This window comes from Lepisma saccharinum, chromosome 2 (genome assembly GCF_977018435.1).
Source record: "Lepisma saccharinum chromosome 2, izLepSacc3.1, whole genome shotgun sequence".
In the NCBI taxonomy this organism is placed as follows: Eukaryota; Metazoa; Arthropoda; class Insecta; order Zygentoma; family Lepismatidae; genus Lepisma; species Lepisma saccharinum.
The window spans coordinates 67,738,246-67,761,068 of record NC_139230.1 but is presented as its reverse complement, the minus strand read 5'-3'; the positions used below and the strand labels follow the sequence as shown (position 1 = coordinate 67,761,068).

General features: G+C 37.0%; 1 protein-coding gene across 2 annotated transcripts in view; it reads right to left on the bottom strand.

Moving 5' to 3' along the window:
* Positions 1-5,339: 5,339 nt before the first annotated feature.
* Cdc14 (cell division cycle protein 14) overlaps positions 5,340-22,823 on the bottom strand; it is a 176,625-nt gene continuing 159,141 nt past the window's right edge. For both annotated transcript variants that reach the window (XM_083117429.1, XM_083117430.1), the window contains one exon: positions 5,340-7,705. In XM_083117429.1, coding sequence (XP_082973555.1) covers positions 7,657-7,705 — 49 coding nt within the window. In that variant the 3' untranslated portion in view covers positions 5,340-7,656. The remainder of the gene's footprint in view (positions 7,706-22,823) is intronic.

Sequence of the window (22,823 nt, the reverse complement as noted above, 5' to 3'; positions counted from 1 at the left end):
TCAAAGCATAATTTTCAAAAAAATTCAAGGCCACAAGCAGATGTTTTTCTCTATTTCAACCTTGCGTATTACCGCCTCTCAACATCCACACACATGCACTATGCACTAGAGGCACAACCACGAACTTTTGTCTGAGGTGAGGGGGGGGGGGGGGCAAGTCCCAGATAAACATACCAATAATAATAATAATAATGACTATTATTAGTAGTAGTAGTGTCAGACGTTACCATCCTCGTAAATTACACAAAAAGGGGGTAGAAGTCTGTGTTAAAGCATTTGTGTTGAAACAAACTATTTTAAATATTTCTCTTATTTAAAAAAAACGTTCAATTTCACATTAATTAATAATGGAAAACAAGTACACAAACTGTATTTTTGAATGGCAGAAAATGCATGATAAATGCATTCCAAACATTATTCTTTTTGCACATATAACATGTATAACTTTCATGTAAAAAATATGTTTTACACATATTCAAAATGGAGTGATGTAAAATAAGAAAATTCATGCCAACATTAATATAAAGAGCATTCCCTGACATTCGCTACGAGACTCGGCGGCAAGCGGGCCGGTGTCAGCACTTGTATTTCCCGGTGAACAGGGTCCGCGACAGTCGCTAGAGTCTGCTATTAAAATTAAAGTTTTCATATTGTGTACTAACCATGACTACAGAAGGTGTTGAAAATGATGTCCCTCTGCTGCAACACATTCCTGGCATCTCCGAAGGAAATTGACATTTACACGAGCAAGTTCGTCTACTGTAATTCTCCCGATTTCTCGTACAATACTCTCTTTTAACTCATGGATGGTGTGCAGATTGTCTTTGTATACTTTATTTTTTAGATTTCCCCATAAATAAAAATCGCAGGCTGACAAATAAGGGGACCTAGAGGGTTTTTGAAACACCCGTTTCTTGTGAGGCGGCGGATAGATTTCCGAGGAGACTGTTCTAACCTTTGTCCTATCTCATAGTCTTTTTCCTCAGTAAGTACACGTGGGTTTTTCTTTCCACTTTTATTCAGAACTGACCCTGTCACTCTAAACTTTTTTACGAGGTTTAATATAGTGGTCCTATGTGGAACAGGAACACCAGGAAATTTTGTTGCAAAATGTCGTCGCACTTCTTCACAATTCCTCTTTCCGAAGTAACACTCGACAAGATAAATCCTTTGTTGTAATGTAAACTTTTGTGGTGCTATATTAAGCCACACATCTTCAACACACAGACACGACACAACACAACTCCCAAGGGAGGATTATACTGGCGTCAGTCTGCAACGTCAACAGAAAGGGAAATAGAGCGAAGGCAGGGAGAGCAAAAAAACAGACTGTAGCCTGTGAATGTCGCGAACCCTGTTCACTGGGAAAGACAAGCGCTGACGCCGGGCCGCTTGCTGCCGAGTCTCGTAGCAAATGTCAGGAAATGCTCTGCATACACACATGCACACACACACACACAGTATATAGGTCTATTATTTATATTCATTATGTAATCAATTCATCAACCTCATAACAAACCAACAGCAAACATTATATAAATTGTCTCAAATGTGCATGCTCCTTTTCCTCCAAACAATTGTTCATGCATTTAAGAAAAATCCATTAAGAGAAGACTTTACAGTGCATTACAGAGAACAATCATATTGCGAGTGAAGCAAACAAGAAAATTTTTTATTCATTTTTTTGAAAACTGAAAACAATATTGATTTAATATCACGCAAATAAATTCGCAAGGCAGCATAGCATTATTTCTCTCTTTTACAACTTTCATCATTTCGATTGTTCGGCGGCCAGGGCCGACTCCCGCTACTCCCTAGCGACGGCTCTGAACTTGACGAGACTAAGAAAAGCAAGTATTGCAAGAGAAGCGAGCAAGAAAATTTTATGAAATGTATTTTTATTTGCATAAAATTTGAAATCGAGGGGGATAATTGCCCCTCTGTGCTCTCTGCAGGTGCCCCTGGCCATCAATGTTCTAATTTAATTTAATGAAACGGTTTATTTAAAACATTTAATTTGAGGTCCTTAGTTTACATTTGCCATTTCACATACTCCGACTCGAAATACATCTACAAACACAAGTCACACAAATGTTATGGTATAAATTCTAACTTGCGAAAAATGTTAATTGTGTAAGAATTTCCAACTCAAATCTACGTAATCATCTTCAAGAAATCTTATCTTGAAATAATTTTCCATCTGTCAGATTGCTCTACAAAGGACAGTAACAAAGTAAACAGATTGAGAGAATTCTGTTTTATTTTTGACACATTATTTTCCTTCCTCGATAAAAATAAAAAGTCAACTGTGAAAATCTCGCCTCAGGGCATTTATCAATATGTATAAATTCAATAGGATTTGGATTAATAAAAGTTGCAATTTTTCATGTCTAGAGAAAAATTCAAGCAGAATTCACGCAGCCAATAATTCATGCAGAACGGTGAGTAGCCACCCTGTATAAGAATGATGATAGCAAATTGTGAGCTTGCATTATAAATCAGTATAAAAAGAAAGTAGCGTTTACTTCAACATTATTTTATTATGCTTTTAAAAAACTGTTTGTTTTTAACATCATGAGATTCACTGAGGAAAGAAAATTCAAAGCAAAATTACAACAGTCTAGATTAAATCACAACAGAATATTTTTTCCTAGTAACAGTAATTCTTGTTCCAAAACTGGAAAAGTCTCCATGTTTAACTAGCAACCACACAAATATATCACCTAACTAGAAATAAATGACGTGACAATCACACATTTTATTTTTTAATGGGAGCTTTAAAACTTACTAAAGTTATGAAATCAACACAAAAATAAATACCTTTACCTCATATTGACTCTTGTACTTTTAACAACATCCATACAAACTACTTTAGAGTACAATTAATTAACGTCATTAATACTATGTAAAATGAAGTTGATTCCTAGAATCATTTGTGCTTCTGAATAAATTGGAACTAAGGTTCAGTTAATTAGAGCAAGTTTCAAGATAAAAGTTACTCAGAATTTTGTAAAATTAAACTAACATCTACTAACAAAACACAGTTTTAAAAAATACTATAACAAGACATGAACAAATCAGTAAGTCACTAGTTAATCACTAGGTTAGGAGAACTTGAAATGCACTTTACCCAATTTCCCCATGATTCTGCAAGTCTGACTTTGTCGCCATGTTTCAGTTCTGTAACTGGCACACAAATATACATCAATTGTGGTGTATTATATTCAGAACCACTAATGGGCAAGAATGAAAATGACATTTGAAAAACATACATCAGCTACCAAATTCTCTTTTGTTAGATTTCAAACACATACGCATATAAGTAACGTCCTTTGTAAGGGACATGAAACACGAAATACTAAGACTAATAAACAAAGGAAGAAAGACATAGCAAATGATTACTTTCAAATAACATCAAACAGTTGTGTTGCTATTGAAGAATAACAGTTAAATCTACAAAATTATTTTTAATCACACAAAATATTTCACATTAATCTTTTTTCCAGGTTACACACACATCTATCTATAATTGTGTTACTCATACATATATGCATATATATAATATGTGCATGTGTGAACAGAATAAGAAAATGGAAAAAAGAAATGCTTGCCAATGGAAATAAATTAGTATATTTGAATGCAAATATATTTTTCAATATGAAGAATAAAAGAAAAGTACAAGAAAGAATGTATGGAAAAGAACAAATTATTTTGTATGCAACTTCACCCCCCCCCCCTTTCATTAATTCTCGTTATGAACAGTTTACACCAAAAATCACACCCACCTATTATCAAATAGGTCCTTTAAATTCCACTTCCTTATTTTATTCAACAATATTTCTTCTTTCAGTATATGTATGTGTATATACATATGTATATATATTTATTTGTATGTATATTTACAAGTTAAAATAACATTTGTCAACAAAGTTAGCAAAGAAAAAGTTGTATGTGTGTGTGTATATATATATATATATATATTTAGACATCTAACTAATTTATTTTCAATATACAGCAAAATCAGAACAGTTCAGTTGGAATCCCCTCAGTCATGGCATAATAGTAACATTTGCATTCACTTTGTGTAAATGCACATTTGCTCTTACACTGTCACACATATTCACATAAAATTAATAATACTCTTCATTTAATCCCAATAATTATATAATGCCTCAAAAAATACAACTCTTACTTATTTTCTTTTAAAAAAACCTGCATGTAGCAGAAGTCAATTAGGAGAAAGCGGTTTGGAAGCATTCATTACTTTATAGATATATAAATATAGATATATATTTATATATATATATATTGCAGTTATTGTCTTCCTAAGAAGATACATTTATCAACATATTTTATGCAACTGAAATGCTAAGTGAATCATATTTATACTGTCAGTATAACATGTCACAACTATAGTTATCTTCATTGTCAACTCTATGCATATATATACATGTATGTGAGATGATCACAGTTGTCAGGTAGCTTGTGAATTATGCAAGTGAACATTCGAATTTACAAAAGATATACATAGTAAGTGAAAGAAAACTAATGGGGCACATTTACAAGAAGAGCCAAATTATGCTTGACATCAGTTTTCTCTGACTAGCTAGCATGTTAAGGATATAAAACTATATTCTAGACAGCTAGCAGGGAGCATCTTGCATAACATGAAAAAAAAAAAATACAAATAGCAAATATACAGAATTTGAATTTTGAAACAAACACTGAGACATATCAGCTAGAGGAACATGGTTACTTTTCTTCTCCCCACAAATTTCACACCATGCAATCTTTCATGAAGATCTATTTGCCATGAACAAGAGGTCATCATGAGACTAAATGTCACCCCTTTTCACAGAAAATTCACATTTGAGATTGAGCTGTGTCCACAGGCACAACTTGAAATACCTATGTAAGTCAGGCAGGGTGGTCAATAAATGTAAAGAAATCAGAGTAAGAAACAGACGTACTCTTTCCACGGTGAGAATTATGAGGGTGCTGGGGATTTCCACTGTAGACAATAATACCACCTGGCAAACCAAGGATTTTCATTTGTAAACATTAAATAGATGTGATTATTGTAAAACTGACCACTTGCACTCAAGCTCATTGATAATTTTATAATATTATGTCTTAGAAGTGCAGCAGTACTATGCATCTGAGCTTAGAACAAACACAAAGAAAGAACATTCAGCACACATGCACAGTACTCACTGCAAATTCCACATTTAAAGACAGCTAAAGGGTTGGTTGACACATCACCCACGTGACTAAGTATGTTACAGAATGTAGTGCCTAATGCAGGGTAAAATGGATTTAAAAGTTTGTTCCATAACTTCATCTAGAACAAGAAAACAGAGGTAAAATTGGTGCATGCCCCCACCCCATCTTCCTTGCTTAAAAGCAAAAGGTTTAATTTGCAATCTGATGTTCCATCATTTAATGGTACTCACATGAACAATTATTGTAACAACAACAATAGAAATCTGCAGTGCAAACAACTGTACAAGGAATCTATGTAAATATCTCTAGTATATATCAGTAACTGACAGCTGGAGATCAATGACTTCTAGTGTGTACTGCTCACATTATTTATTTAGTTCCATGTCTCAAGGAGCCAAACACTGCTTGCAGGCAAAACAAATGAGGGTCTGATACACCAAATGTTGCCAAACCTAAAAGTGCCAAGTTTGTTCTCCAGATAGAACCCAAAATTAAAAATAACAAAAAAGGAAACAAAGCTATAAAAGAATTTCAAGGGGGGAGGGGACAATTAGTTCTTTAGTAACACACATGCAAAGGTAGGATTATTCCTGACAATGTTTACTTTGCAAATGAAATTATGTTCCCACCAGGAAGCCCCCAGATGATGATTGGCAGTCACCAGTATAACCAAAGTTTGTATTAACCCTGCTTTGTGCACAGCTTTTCTATCAGGATTGGGCCTGACAGTTTAAAATTAGAACCTGAACCACCATTCGGAATCAAATCCAGACACCCTTCATTCTAAGGTGACAGCAGAAGCATGTATTGGTACCTGCTACCAAGAGCTGGTAGAGTTCTTACCACAGTCATTCTGCTGAGCTCTTACAAACCTCACTTTTTCATTGGTGAATCTATTGCCATAGCTTTACAACTTTTTTCTTTAAAAGACCAAAACTTCTATCAGGAAATGCAAAAGAGAGCAAATGGATAATTACAGATCAAATTACATGTATGCTCTTGGCAACTTTGTGCTACTGTGGACCACTATGCCTGCTCTAAGAAAGGTACATGCAAGAATTGCTTGATATTGTGAAGTGGTTTCATCCCAATGTATTCTAATTGTATCGTATAACAATACAATTAGACTGCCTGTCTCCACACACGTTTTAATTTGCAAGATAAATTTTATTCTCATAACAACCCCTTGCCAGGATAAAATTATTTTCTACTACAGAATAAGTCTGAAAATTATGCAATACATTCAAATTCATTGCTTTTACACATTAAATCAGTTTTATCTACCCCATCAGTTTTACTTACAATTTACTGTATTTGTAAATCCCAAGTGCCACTGACTCACACAAGATCTTGATTAGCAACACACACGCTACATGTTAAATTAAAACATCTGGCACTAGTCATGTTTAATAATGATTATTTTTAACAAACAAAACTAACAGTTATGCTAATAGTTTAAAGCATATGCTATTTAACCCCCCTCCCCAAAACACACACACACACAATATGCATATACACATGCATATAAAACACATGTATATTCATGAAAAAATCATGAATCCATTCATGTACACATTAGCACATGCATCTACACGCAAACGCTTGATGAACACGTAGACATTAAAATATCTTTGTGGACAAATTACACGTGTATGTACATTAAAAATAAATAATTTAGAAAATGCAAACATTTTCATTCATTCATTCAGGTTCCTTTTCAAGTGATTTTCTTTTCTTGGACATAGTAGTTCGTCTGATGCTTGTTACAGTAGTTCGTTTCACTATTTTATGTTTAAATATATTTGTATTACTGTCAATAAATTCCTTGTGCAAAATTTTCCTGTCTCTGACTTTAAGCTTTGGCAAAACAAATTTCTTTCCAGAAATGGGTTTTGAAGTCTGGTGGCTTTCTGTACACACTGATTGCCAAGAATTGGGTAAATTAATTCCTGGCAAATATTCCTTGCAAACTTCAAGTTCTGGAGATAGTTCATCTTTAACACCAAAGGTGCTAAATTCTGAAACTGTTGCACTACTTTTTGGTCTGCGTAATGCCTTTGCCATTCGTGGTGATTGCTTTTCCCGACTAGCACTTAGTGATCTCTTAGTACACGACGAAGTTTTCGGTGCGTATTCTTCATTCTCTACTTCTGCTTGTTTGCAATGAACTGAATTTCCATTGTCATCTATATCTGCAGACAACGGTTCAAGCAGCATTAATTTTATATTCCTCTGAGATGGAATTATTGGTAAAATGCTGGCAGGAGCCAATACAGACTTAATCCCTTCTGTCAATGTAACGTTTGAACTATTTTCCACACCAGAGCCTGGTTCATCTTTCTTTAAAGCACATTTTCTTTGACGTGGGCAATTCCTGTTTCTGGCATCAACCTGAGGAGCTCCTTGGGTTTGAATGGAGGGAAGTTTATTTAGTCATCTAATAAATGCAGTCTTGCAGTTCCTTGTAGATGATGTACGTGTACTGTAATAACAAACAAAGCAGGATTAATAGAAGTTTCTTATAATTTTGAGCTACATGTACAAACAAATTTTAATTTTTTAAATATGTGCTGTACTACACGTCAGTAATTTGATCTATTTCTGTTCACCAGAAGCAACCCTGGTGAAGAACATACATATTCAAAAAAAATATTATTTTAAAAAATTCATGGTTTGAGCAGAATAAATGAGGATGTTATATTTACATATTTATATTCCATGTACATATTTCTTTACTACCAGCTGTTTAATATTAAACAATTCAATATCAAAATTAGCGCCAATGGGTAAAAAAAAAATGAAAGTGCTCGCACTTGTTACACCTGTTCCGGTGTCTCTTCATATAATGGAATAATTAATGAATGAATTAAATTATACTGGGGTAACAGAATGTGACACACCATAAGAACTTGTAAAGAAACAACATATTTCTGCATATTTTCTTTCTTCTTTTAGAAGGGGGTCTTAAGAGTGGGCAGAGTGACAGATATAATGGGAGTGGGTGACAAAATTCTCGAAAGTTTGAGAATTAATACAGAACACCACAGAACATCACACCAAAGTCAAAACCATGAATGTGCAAATTCTAACTTTTTCAGCTGGAGCAGTTTCAAACAATTTTTTGTTGACAGATTCCTGTGCTAACTTATATGACGTAATTAACAGTAATAAGCAGGTACATATTGTAATGATGACAACATTTATCAAAATGTAAAACCTGTCTCCCCCCCCCCCCAGGACATTGAATAATAAAATGCTTTCATCTCAAACACAATGCCACTATATATTGATAGTGAAAACCTTTCTCCCGCTAAAAACTGGGAAGGTCACTGGGGTGTTTGGGGAGGTACCAGCTTCTCTTTGGAAGGTGGCTCACACTACCAACTTTATCATCACCACTTCACTCATGCCCATTCGAAAATTAAGGAAGACTTTTGCAGGTAGCCGATTGTTAAAATGACAAGACAATTAATAAGTGGTGATTGAGTTCCTCAACAAGTGGCAGGACCGAAAGAAAGAAGAAGAAAAAGTTTCACACTATGTTTGATATTATGGTGTTGCCGCTATTGTATCTGTTAAGAGGAAGCTGCAATACAAGGGGGTTGCAGGAAATATCAAGCTGTATGTACCAAGACACTAATAAAACTTAATACACTGAAAATTGGAATTTTGGTACTTTCAGTATTTCTGGTATACCTAGAATTTTCAGTATATTGATATTTTTTGGTATGCATCAAATACCAAAACCTGGTATTTGAAACTCAATACAGGCAACCCAAGCACATCCAACCCAGATGAACTGTGTTGACTGCTGACTGCACTTCAATCCCTGAAAATTACACTGATGATGCCTCTTGAAAGCTAGGAAACCTTTCTGGAACTCACCTGGTAAATAACCTGACAAAAATCTCTCTATCATTTGACACCATTTGACATACTTTCCTGTATTGAGCCTTGCAGAAACTTCTATATTGTAATGACCCATTGACTTTAAATGAGGCTGTCACAATGTGGAATACAAGTGACAATACAAGTACCAATTTTAAGTAGCCTCAGACAATTACTTGAGAATACATTAGCCTTAATAGCTAGAAATAAAACTACTGGGCTGAACATGTTGAAGTTGTACATTGGATGTAAAAGTACAATTCAAAATAGAAAAATAAAGAAATTGGAACCTACGTTGATCTTTCCTTTAAATGCAGTGCATCACAGAGTACAGAAGGAACTGGAAAATTGAATCCAGTATATCCATATTTTTTTGTGACATGTCACAGCTGAACTACAATACATTGCAGTACCTCATCACCCCAACACTGCTAACTCTTGTGATTCATTGTTTAAGTTTATTTTACTTCATGTTTCTGCCACTTGGTTATCAAATGAAATGGATGGAAAAACAATCACAAACACAAATGGACAACACAAAGGATTATAGTGGCCATGGGTGCAGATGCCAGAGCCTTGCTAGTCTGCAAAATGCAGTTCAGGGTGTACTACGTGGAAGGGAGGATGACATTTGGGTGTTTTTGGAAGTCACCCCTTGCACCCCTATCCCCTTACGAAAAAGTTCTCTCTCTCAGAATCTAAACAGCTCTACAGCCTTCAGACGTTACTATAACACTGTTGGAATGCTACACCAGCAGCACACAGGCAAGAATGTGTGAATCCCACCAATGTTCAAGAGCTCTTGAGGCCAACACCTGTCAAGTGGATTTTCACCGTTTTTATCCGACTTTTGAGACCAGAGTCTGCTACTTCTGCTACTAAATAGCTCTGCAATTGTCCACTCAATGCAGTCAACACCAATTTTGGAGCTCCCACCACATTTGGGACCACTTGCACTGTGGCTACAGGGAAGTCAATTATTTATTAGAATGAAATCTTAATTGAACAATATATATTTTCTACCTATTCTAACACTAACACTCAAAACCTACTGTCAGGTAGGTAAAGACAATATCAGTTGAGATGGATGCATAGTAACATCAAATGTGGTATATTATTCTAAGGAAGCTAGAATCAATTCCAAAAGTCAGAAATTATAAGAAAATGGCAAAACAAACATGTTCCACCTCCCTCCTTATAAAATGATCTGCCAGGACACATGAATACACATAACATGGGCTCTCAGAACCCACTCCTACACAAAACAGAGCTAACTACCATCATTAGCCAAGGAAGAAAGTAGGACACCATTATAAAAGTAGATATACTCAATTTGCAAAAGTAAAAATGAATCATGAATACAAGGAACACCAACAGTCCAATCAGAGAACCTACAGTTGATAGAAACTAAAGTGCCATTGAAATAACCTATCAAAAGGATTTCAGGTACTGTGTTGTATGTGCAAGGATTAGCACTTTTGAGGTTTTTTTTTTTTAAATGTAGTTGCCTTCATAAAGCACGAGGAGCAAGAGAGAGATCCCAGCAACTGGCATTTTAAATGGACAATATTAATGAAATATTACTTTTTCTCTAGAAATTTTAATAAACTTTATTCAACTTAGTAACCAACTTAAAGATCAGCTTACAACTTAAACGTGATGATAAATACATAACCTAGAACTTGTTCATCTCGTTACTTCTAATTGTCACAAGCATTTTGACAGAATTTAAATAAATATGAAACTGTGCCTCATCGCTATAAATTTAGTGTAATATAGTATATGAATAAGAGGAAAATTTGTACATGTAAACTAGAAAAAAGTGACAATATTGAAAACAACAATCAAAACACCAGGATTTTGAGAGCTGTAAAATTAATAAATGTACATATGTCAGCAAATTCTCCAATTAAGGTCCCTTTCCAGGATATTTGTACAACATGACCATTCTGTTGAATGTCCAATACCATGAACTGCAGATGCTATTAATTATAAATTCCTCAATTCCTCAAATAACACACTGAAACTTTGAGAAAATAAAACATCGCAAAAAAGTTAACATGCATCAAGTGCATCAATCATCTCCATGCAAGTACATGTGCTCATTCCCACTTTTAATACACACACAAAACAGCAACAACATGTATTCAAAGTAGATGCAAATAATAATAAATATGAATATCAGAACATGGACAGGAAAATATGTGTAAAAGTTACTAATGTGACTATGATTTTCTCTTAAGGTCTTTGATTTAGTCATCATCCATGGGCATCTGGAAGGGGTGGGGCAAGGGGGGGGCATGGTCCTCCCTGGAAAATGAATGTGTACCTAAAAATTATATATTTCACACATAGTTTCATTTCAATCACAGTAATTTATGTTAATTATTATAAATTTGTTGAAGAAACATGATAATTTCAGACTGAAATAGTGTTTTTTGAGAGGGCATCACTATTTTGGAGGAAAATATGTGTCCTTTGCTCCCCCTGGAAAAAAATTACCTTGCTTGCCCCTCCCTGGAAGAAATCCTGCGGACGTCCATGTCATCATCCACTAAGTTCATTGCAGAATTATTAATTTTAGTAATCCAGATTTTTGAACAAGATGGGGAAGACAAAAATGCATGATCTAAGTCAAAAACAGTACTTCATCACAATTCTTAAAAAAGGGACCCATAGGAAATGCCAAGTTCAGTGGCAATGTCCTTCAGATGAACACGTCGATCAGCTTTCACCATTTCATCAACACGGGTAAAGTTGTCTGGTGTCAGCTAGGAATGAAGTCAGCCCGATCGCTCATTGTCCTCCACATTTTCCTATCAATTTTCAAACTCCTTGCACCACCACTACACACTTTGCACTGATAAACACTTGTCCCCATGCACTGGCTCCATTTCCCTGCAGATATCTGTGGCTGTTTGTCCTTTGCATCATAAAAACTAATAAATCATAAAAACTAATAACACTTCGCTGCTCATATGGGGTGGACTTCCTAAGCACTCCAACCAGCTTTGCCAACTGATAACAGGGCCGTGCCATGGAAGAAATTGGAAGTTACAATAGGGCCATTCCAAGGAAAGCCTACTGCATCGCTCGTATATCTCGCCTTTGTAATAACACTTATAACAAGCTAGAAAAAAATTAGGCGGAAAGACTTTTTGATTTGCCCTCGTATTAGGGATGAGGCAGATATTAACACTTGCTACTGTAATGATATAGATAAGAGCCACAGTGGTCTGGTTGGTATGACATCTGACTACCACGTTGAAGACCCAGGTTCAACCTGGTGTGGGTGATCTAAGGTCGGAACTCTTCCGGCATTGTTCCCGCATAAAAGCAGCTCTGGGGTCACCCAGCCTCAAATCAATGGGTACCTGTGGGCAACCCTGGGGAGGAGAGGCACCCTTAGTGCGGTGCTGATCACATCACCTCCAAAATGGCAGAGATCGAGAATGTGTGGGGCCCTAAACCCCACACCCCCTAAATGTGTTCATGGCACAGTGCTTTTTGCATGGGAAACTTTACCTTTGCTGTAACGATTACATTGATAAAAGGATAATGGTAAAATTGTCCATAATTTTATAGATTCCTCAAAACTACAGTTCTCACATAAAATTTTGTGATCTGGAAGCAGCAACTAGGAAACAAATTTTTCTCAGACAGGTGCATAACTGTATTAAATTACCACTATCTGTGACAAAACACAACATTTCTCTGCTTCTATCTGTCGGTTTTTTCAATTTATTAATATTAATATGGTTGATGATCAGTTAACCATTACCATCATCCAGCAGTACAATATGAGAAATTTAAGAATGCTCAATGATTCTTATTTGTTTATTTTATTTTTCACTTCCAAGTATGTTGAGAAAAAAAACTGTTTCAGCAGCATGAACTCATGCTCTATTTTTGACACTATTTCCTGGCAGTATGTTTAATCACAAAACATCTTTCTCCGAAATGAACTACACAGAGCTAACCAAAAGGAAGGAATTGACACTGTGAACCTCATACAGAAAACTTGGATCTGTATAGCTCCTTCACACATATAAGACCAGTACAGGTGGTGAATTTATGATTTTCTCTTAGAGGATGACTTTCTGTTTTTAGCTGTCATTCACAAGGCATCCAGATTCTTGGAGGAGAATGATGCTTGGTGGCCAGTTTAGATCCAGCATCGCATTTGAAACCCTGGCTTGGAAGCAGTGGTGTCACTAGCTTAAGTCACAGGGAAGCCTGTAGTTTATACATTTTCCAAGTTTTCAGAAATCTAGTATAATATCTGTATACTACTACTGGCGTTAGTATATCTGTATGCAATGAAGTCATTACAGCTGTGCACAGTTGGATATGTGGACAACCAGACAAGCTTCTTTGAAAGTGGTATTTACAAGATGCCAGAATGTTGGCTAGAGTGTATTTCATGATATGACAATTACATTGAAAAATATCATGCTATGCTTTCAGGTGTTCCAGACAAATGCTTGTTCATATTCAAATGACCCTCAGAGAAGCCAAATGAAGAAATGAATGAATGGAAGAAAGAGAGAGATTATCACTTGCAAGGTAAGGTTTTCATAAATTAGGATTGATTGATTTGGTGTTTTAAGTCCACTTTATGCACAGTAGGGCTAATCAGGACTGGACCTACAGTTCAAAGTGGGATCCGAACCACCATGTGCCTCCACCGGGTATCGAACCTGGGACCCCTTGATTACAAGGCAAAGACACTACCACTATACCATTGGGGAGGCCCTCATAAATTAGAACAATTAAAAGAAACAGGAATGAATGAACTCAAATTACATATTCACATGCTACTTACTTGGAAAAAAGGACGGAGTTTACAATGAAAAAGAAAACCAAATCTAGCCTCCCAAAGAAACAAATATGTAAACCTTAGTCAATTCCTCTTCACTTTATAGACAAGAAAATGATATTTGAAGAAAACTTTTATGGAAATGTTGAAGTACATGAGAGAGAAATAAAAGAATATCTTAACATCATCTATTCTATATTTTTAAAAAAAAATCAGTCAATGAAATTAAAAAGGGCAATTCTGCATGGTGCAATAAAAACTAATAATTCCCATGGTACCAAAATGAAAAACAGGCTTACACAGGATGGAACACAGCATCAAGCAAAGAAATATGTAAGCATTTGGAATTCCATATAGATGCAGTATGTATGTGTGTTTCTTCTCACACCCGTACTAAGTAATAATTAAAGTAAGAGTGAAAAGAACTCAAACAACATTAGGAGAAATAGCAGAAGAGAGAAAGTTTCTCTTAGAAAATGGTTTTCAATAATACACTAGATCATATTCTGACACAGCTGACTATGATAACAACAAATATGATGTTATTCTTTCTATATTTCAAAAGAAGCCTTCAAGTGCTGCCTGCCCAAGATAAATCCCACATCTGCATATCTACATGTTCATCTAGAGCAATGGAAGAACAACTACTTTAAATAATTCCATAAAAAAGCAAACTGATGACACACTATAATGGAACCACAAGCAAAGAAACTTGCACAGACCCACAACTCCTGTGCACCATACTCCCTCATGGAGGGGAGGGGAGGGGGAGAGTGGACCATGCTTCCTTATGGCCAGAGTTGAATAGAAGAAGGGAAAGCTGCACGGGGGCTTTTCGTCCAAGGTTTTCTTCCTTGTGGTTGCTCTATATCAACCTTGTCTGCACCACATTCTAAACCACTGAGTGGAATTTCAGCCCTTATTAAAAGTGAATGCTCCATTTTTCTAATTTCCATGAATGTGTTGACTAATGTTGAAGACTTGAGGACTATGAAGATTAGAGTGTGAAGAAGAATTGTAAATGAGGGAGGCCGACAGGCCAACATTCAACAAGGGCTGTAATTAATGACAGACTTTCTGTTGCCATCCAACATCATCCACTGAATAGCAAGAATGGGACTACACTTATTAGACTATCCATATCAACCCATTTTAGGTATACCAATACATTAGTTTATTGGTAAAATTTCTGATCATTTCTGGCATTTTGTTATTTCTAACATATAATTCATATACAGAATGTAATTTTAATGGCACCCATGGACCACAGAAACGTATAGAGGACATCAAAACAAATAACTTCTCTCAGTAACATTTTTCTCGTTGGTGCATCGTTTTGGTGCTACAGTCGTTGAAAAAAGCCTGTTTTGCTGCCTGAATACTGGCAACCCAACACAACATTTGATAACATCTGTGATGCCATTTTCTGCGGCAAAACAGAGCACTGCAGTGTTGCAAGGACACACACAAATTTTGGGGAAAATGACAGACTACCAACCACATTATGAGCTGTAAAACGAAGATAGGAATGCCTCCAGTAGACTGAACATCTAGGGAAACACAGCCTACCAGCCAGAATATCAGCAGTCATCCCAGGGTAAGGGGGAAGTGAACCAACGATATGTAAAATGGTAGAAAAACAACATATTCAAAATGAAGTGGCAATATCGAATTTTGTCTCTAAGCCTACATGTCAAATATAATCATCATCAACAACAACAAATTTGATTGAAATTACAGTTTACATCTGGCTGTTTTCGCCCAGCTACATGTCAAATATTTGCAACTCTCGTTGCAAGGTTGATATCTACAGGTGTGTATATCAATTTGTCCTGATACATGTGTTGTGGGATTGTGGTGCTGATAACGGAAGTATCAGAGGTTCACATTGTAACATTATGTCTAAAACACGTACAACAACAGTAACAACCTAATAATGAATCAGCAGCGAATATACTGCCATATTCACAGTTGCAAACTATTGCATGTATATCCGGTGAGTAGATAAACAAAGTCGTCCGAGAGCTTGTTTTACTACTACTTATATCCCTTTATTTTAAACTATTTTTACCCCTTGTTGCATAATGCCCTGAATATGCATTACATTATGTGTTACTTACCTTTGGAATTTTGATTTTTTCATTTCTATTTTGTCAACTGTTCAGTGTATCACAGACAACGAGTATCAGAAGGACAAAGTGGATAGACTAAATTGTAGATACCAACTTGGCAACGAGATTTGCAACTATTTGATATGTAAGCTGAGACAAAATTCGGTATTACCACTTCCATTTGAATTCCTTTTTCTTTCTACCATTTTTCGTATAGTTTGTTCACTTCCTGTTGGGTTACAGAAGGTGTTTTCTTGCTTTGTTTCACGGTACATAATGTGGCTGATTGTAGCTATGTCATTTTTCACAGAATATGTGTTTTTCTGGCAATCATGGGATGCATCACTTCACAACAGGAAATGACATCTCAAATGCAATCAAATGTTGTGTGTGGTTGCCAGCATTAAGGCAGCAAAATACGATTTATTGAACGAATGTAATGCCGAAACGATGCACCAATGAGAAAAATGTTACTGAGAAAAGTTGTTTGTTTTGATGTCCTCTATATGTTTCTGTGGTCCGTGTGTGCCATTAAAATGACACCCTGTATATCTTTGTTTTGCCATGTAAATAACTAAATATGCTGGGAATAACATATGTCTGGTTTGTTTTGATAAGGTATCTTTCTGCTACCTAAAATTTCCAAAACTAGTCCAATTATTTAGGGCTTGTATATCACTTTTTGCATGTGGAAACACATTACTTGCAAGCAATTTCATCCTCTCTCTTATTCTCACACGTATTTAAAATAATAATAATATTGGGGCATTCAAAAACTGGGTCCTTATAAATTGGGTTCTTCTCATAAGCTGTTTGAAATTAGTGACATCTAAGACTCAACTCAACCACCATTTCTCATTTAAAATTTGAGGCACTCTTCCATCCACAACCCACTGGGGAAGATACAATGCAAGTGTAAAATCCAATGAGACAGAATGCCAGGTTGAGTCAAAAGTTCGTTCGTTTTTTCACGTGGGAGGGAAACAGTGAAGCCAGAGAAAAAGCATGGAAAGCCAAGCGAGCACCTCGCAGTGGGCATGGGACATGCAGGTCAACTGGTGCATACATTCACACAGGCACAATGCATTTCGACAAGGCACAGTGCAATTTCTGTGGTCCATCATGGAGGTCGACAAATTGGCCGTGTGTATCTTATGATATTATTGGAAAAAGGGGTGAAAGATGCGAGGGAAATTTGTGTGGTGGAAGATGAGGGCACAGTGAACATTAGGACAGCACAGAAATGGTTCAAGCGGTTCTCGTCTGGGGATATTAGTGTGGAAGACAAGCTCCAATTTTGGAGACAGGGTGCCATGGATGCAGATGCCCTGCTACAGCACATGACAGCCGATGCAAGCATCAGTAACGGCAACTGGCACGACAGATTGGATTATCCCAAATGGGTTTTGTCTCTCAACAGCCTCGACTTGTACACCACGAGTTGACACCACAACAGGCAATGACAAGTCTCCACCTGTGAACAATTCACTTCAAAATCCACTTGACTACAACTTTTAGCATCGAATTGTCACAGGTGATGAAAAGTGGATCATTCTACAATATTCTGCCTGTGGTAGTAGTGGTTGCGGCCACGGCAAGAAACAATGGCACTTGTTTAAAGGGATGGTTTGAAAAGAAGGTCATTTGTGCATATGGTGGAGTATCGATGGTTCAGTTTTCTGGGAACTTGTGCCAGATGGTCGTGCTGTCGATGGGAACCTTTACGTTGTACAACTGCAGCAGGTCCATGATGCTATGCTCCAGAAGTATCCAACATTGATGCATCGGAAGAGAGCCTTGTTGCAGATCGATAATGCCCCATGTAACCAGTCATGAATTGTTACCTAGAAACTGCAGGACTTGGAGGGAATTGAAGTGTTGCCTCATCCCCTGTACAGCCCTGATCTCATGCCATCCGATTACCATTTGTTTTGCTCTCTCGAGCATTTCCTGCAAGGATGACAGTTCGACACAATGGATGCTATGGAAACAGGGGTGCGCGAGTTTATGGCCTCGAAACCAGCTGAATGGTATTGTCGTGGCTCTCACGGAACGTTGGTAGAAGACCACACAACAGAATGGCCTATACTTTGCTGAATAAGTCCAATGTATCGCCTTGTGTCTCCAGTCTCAATGTCCATGTGAAAAAATGAACGAACATTTGACTCACCCTGATATATGCATAGAGGGATAGAAGGAGTCTCCTGGCTGATGTAAATTGAAGCTCCAATGGCCATGATATGAGTGCCCGAAATGCTGAATTTCCACAAGAGCCAATGTTAATTGGGGCAGGAATATTCAGAAGGAAAAAAAAATAATGCTGTGGTGTGAACAGACAGACTTGTATACACAATCTTGTAACGTGCTATGATGTGTACATATAGGATTTGAAATAATACATTGCCATAAATATGTGGATGCGGCTCAACGAGCTACAGTACTATCCACCTTATTCCACTGGGCCATCTCCATCAGTGACATGGAGCATCTATCAGAAGAAATACAGCATCTTCGCATGACTTTTAGACCGAATGCGTACTCGGAACACAATATCAATAAAACATTAAAACGAGTACTGTCCAAGAAGACCATCACATCAGGGAATCTGGACACACACACACACCAGGGAATCTAGAAACTCCAGGGAACCAGGACGAAGCTTTCATGAAGATAGCCATCCTACTATACATCGGAAATCTCTCCGGAATTATAAGCCAAATTCTCAGGAAGCACAACATAAAAACCATTCACAAACCACCGCCAAATATCAGAAGCCTACCATGTAACCCCAAGGAAAAATTAGGACTTAAAACACCTGGAGTTTACCGTATTATATGCAAATGTGATAAAGCATACATTGGGCAGATGGGCAGGACAATAGAACAGCGCTGCAAAGAACACCAAAGCTACATCAAGAATTTCAATCCGGAAAAGTCGGGACTAGCGGAACATTCAATCAACGAGGGCCATAGACCAGATTTCAGCAACACAGAAATTATAGCCAATTCTTCAATCTACTGGGATCGCATCATAAAAGAAGCAATAGTTATTCATGGGGAAAAGGAGAATCTCAATCGCGACAGGGGCTCGAACTGGACCCAGCTTGGCCAGCGATAGTCGACGAGCAGTGCTTGGCACCAGATTGATCCACCATATTCACCAGCAAACCCCCTTCATGAATGTATAGGGTGGGAAATAACCTTTTGCTAGGGGTCCACAGTAAAAAGTAACAACAATTGAGAAATTATGGTAATACCAAATGTTTACTACGACAATTGTGGTTACAAAAACAAAATTAAAAGTTAGTATGTCCGCCGTTTGCTTCTCTCACAGCACGAAGACGATCAGGGTAGGAGCTCAGAAGATTCGCAAACAGTCCGTATTCCATTCCATGTCACGGAGGACTTGTTCCAGATGTGCAAGGAGTGTTGGCCGGGAATAGCGGTCCGGTCCGGGTTCCACTATCATCAAGGACTCAACTGCATCCTTCAGAATAGCCCCAAAGTGCTCTGCTGCATTGAGGTCCGGTGATGCACCTGGCCATTCAGAACTGCTGAAGAAGTCAATGCCACTTCGCCGAAGAAGGTCTTGGTTTTAGCATTTGCCTTGAAGCAAGGTGCTTTGTCGTGAACTAACTTTTAATTTTGTTTTTGGAACCACAATTGTTGTAGTAAACATTTGGTATTACCATAATTTCTTAATTGTTGTTACTTTTTCCTGCAGACCCCTAGCAAAAGGTTATTTCCCACCCTGTATATACACTGGGTTGACACTCAGGACTGCACTTCTACCCTGAAGATGAGAGTGACGTAAGCTCTCGAAAGCTTGGAATATTTTCCACAACTCACCTGGTCGATAGCCCGAGAGAATCTTTTCATGTGGATTTTCTGTTGCTCATGTCATTGCAATGGTGATAGGAGCATAGGAAATTATTGATCTAATTGTCAGGTGTAAGCCTAAATGTAGCCTTTATGTAAAATACATAAACATGTATGCAGTGATGGACCCAGAGAGGGTAACGGGACTATCCCACCACCACCTATCCTATTTTATTTTTTAAACATAGGTTAGATATGTGAAAATATATTTTTTTTAAAATAATAATATTGTATTGATTTGCCAAAAGTCATACGCTCCATTTATGGTCATATCATCCCTATTTAACACTAGAATGGCGAAGGATATGATAACCCCTAGAACAGCGGAAAGGGGTCATTTTGACCCCTCATAAGAAACACATTTAAAAATTATAATTATTTTAGAATGGGAACATCTTTTTAATTTATATTATTATCTGTGCTTCACGTATTATCATTGGTTTCCAATATATTTTGATTACAAATAAAAAAAAATATAATCAATGACAACTTAAGACTCCAGAATCATGGGTGTAGTTAGATAGGGGTAGGTTGTGAACCCTCTTTCAAAAGTCTACTTTTAGAGAATAATTGAATAAATACATCACATAAATTGCAACTTTCTGTATCCTTCACCCCATTATTTAGTATAAGTATGCGCTTTTCTTATAATTTGTTTAAGTCAGACCTTCTCTTCAGGTGTGTTTGATAATCATTTTAATAAAAGGTCGACTTTAATCTTAAGCCAACATAGAGATCAAGAATAATTCAATAATTTATCAAGTTCTAAATTTTGTAATAGTTCGGAATTTTTCGTTTCCCTAATTCATTTCTTCAGTATACATTTTCTGAAGATCTGAAAGCATACACGTAACTTGGAGGGGGCAAAAGGTTGAGAGCACAAATCGCACCCTGGGTAGATATTAATTTTCAGTTGTACAAAAAAGTTTAATATTGCACAGTGTGTGCCACTGTATTCGGCTACAGCTGAACATTCTTTCTCTGCAATGACACGTCTGAAATTAGGGGCCAAAATGACCCCTCCCGCTGTTCTAGGGTTACAACATGAAATATTACAGAAATAAATTATATTTTGTAGATTTAAATATACCATCTTAAAAAGGACAAAGAATTATGAAAGGTCACAAAATTTCGAGGAAAAAATAAGAAAAACTGGAGTTATCAAAGAAACTGTGAAGGTAGGGTCACTTTGATCCCTCCCGCCATTCTAGTGCTAAAAAAATGCATTTTGCTGCCAGTACTTAAGGAGTTTTGAGTTTGATTCCCTTTGGGGGCATATTTCAGTTAAGATCACACTTTCAACCACCCTGCACTGTATACATGTTTGTGAATCAACAAGTGGATAGCGATTTTACTAAGAAAATCATCTTTAGTGATGAGGCAAATTTCCACCTTAGTGAGTATGTCAACAAGCAAAATTGTCACATTGGGGCATAGAAAATCCTCGGGTCATTCAAGAATTGCCTATGTACACCCAATAAGGGACAGTTTGGTGAAGATTTCATACTGGGGGAAGTGATTGGGCCATTCTTATTTGAACATGGGGCCGGAAACGCAGTGACTGTCAATGGTGAACATTATCGTGAGATGATATTGGACTTTTTGTGGCCTCATTTGGACGACATGTGGTTCCAGCAGGATGGCACCACCGGCTGTACAGTGCATGAAACATTCCACTTGATGTGGCAGAAATTTAATAAGACTCATCTTGCGCAACAGTGAAGTACAAGGGCAAATCAAAAAGTCTTTGCCCCTATTTTTTTTTTTTCAGCCGAAATACTAGTGTGATTGAGAAACAGAGATATACATTCAATGAAATAGGTTTTTCTTGGAACGGCCCAGCGTTAACTCTGAGCTACTCCGCGGCACGGTGCTGCTGTCAGTTTGCAAAGATGGCTGTAAAGGGTGTCTACCAAAAATTACACATCCAAAATTATTGACTTTTTCTTGACCTTTCCTTCCTTTTACTTGACCTTTTTTCCTTTTTCTTAACATTTATTTAATCGCCCGCTACTTAGGTATAGTTGGAAATTAAGAAAATATATATTTTTATTCAATGAAAAACCCCTACCACAAGACTGGTTAAGATGAAACTGAAGCTGTACTTTAACAAGAGATTTAGACTTACTTTAATTATTGATGCATGTAAAAATTAATGCTCCAGACTTAATTCTGGATGGAGAATTGCCACATTCCTTTGTTTAATATTTTCACAAAACTTCACGCATACAAGAATGTCATTCTTAAGAATCAAAGTGAACAAATTTTAACCACAACTCACTTTTATCAAATCCCAGTACAGGTATATAACAATGTAAATTGACTATACTGTAAAAATGATCAAAAATTATTGACCACAAGCATGATTTCTTGACAGTCTTGACTGGTAGACACCCTGCTGTAGGACTCAACACATCCACGTCATACGAGCAGTGAAGTGTTATTCGTTTTCTATGGAGCAAGAGATGAATGCCCATCGAGATCCATAGGGAAATGCAGCCGACGTATGGGGACAAGTGTCTTGCTTTGAGAAGTTTGCGGTGGTGGTGTTGCGAGTTCAAAAATGGCCGAGAAGACCTTCATGACAATGAACGGTCGGGGGTGTCCTCACTCACAATGAAAAACATTGCCCACATGGATGCAATGGTGAAAGTAGATCGGCGTGTGCATCTGAAGGACATTTCCAAGGAGCTTGGCATTTCTTATGGCCGTGTTTATGATATTGTTCATGAATCCTTGGGGTATCGCAAGGTTTCATGTCGGTGGGTACCTAAGCTTTTGGATGACCTGAACAAGGGCAAGCAAATGATGGCTTCACTGAAACATTTGCAGCGTTACGTCAAGGAGGGTGCAAGTTTCCTGGATCTCATTGTGACTGGAGATGAAACATGGGTATTGCATTTC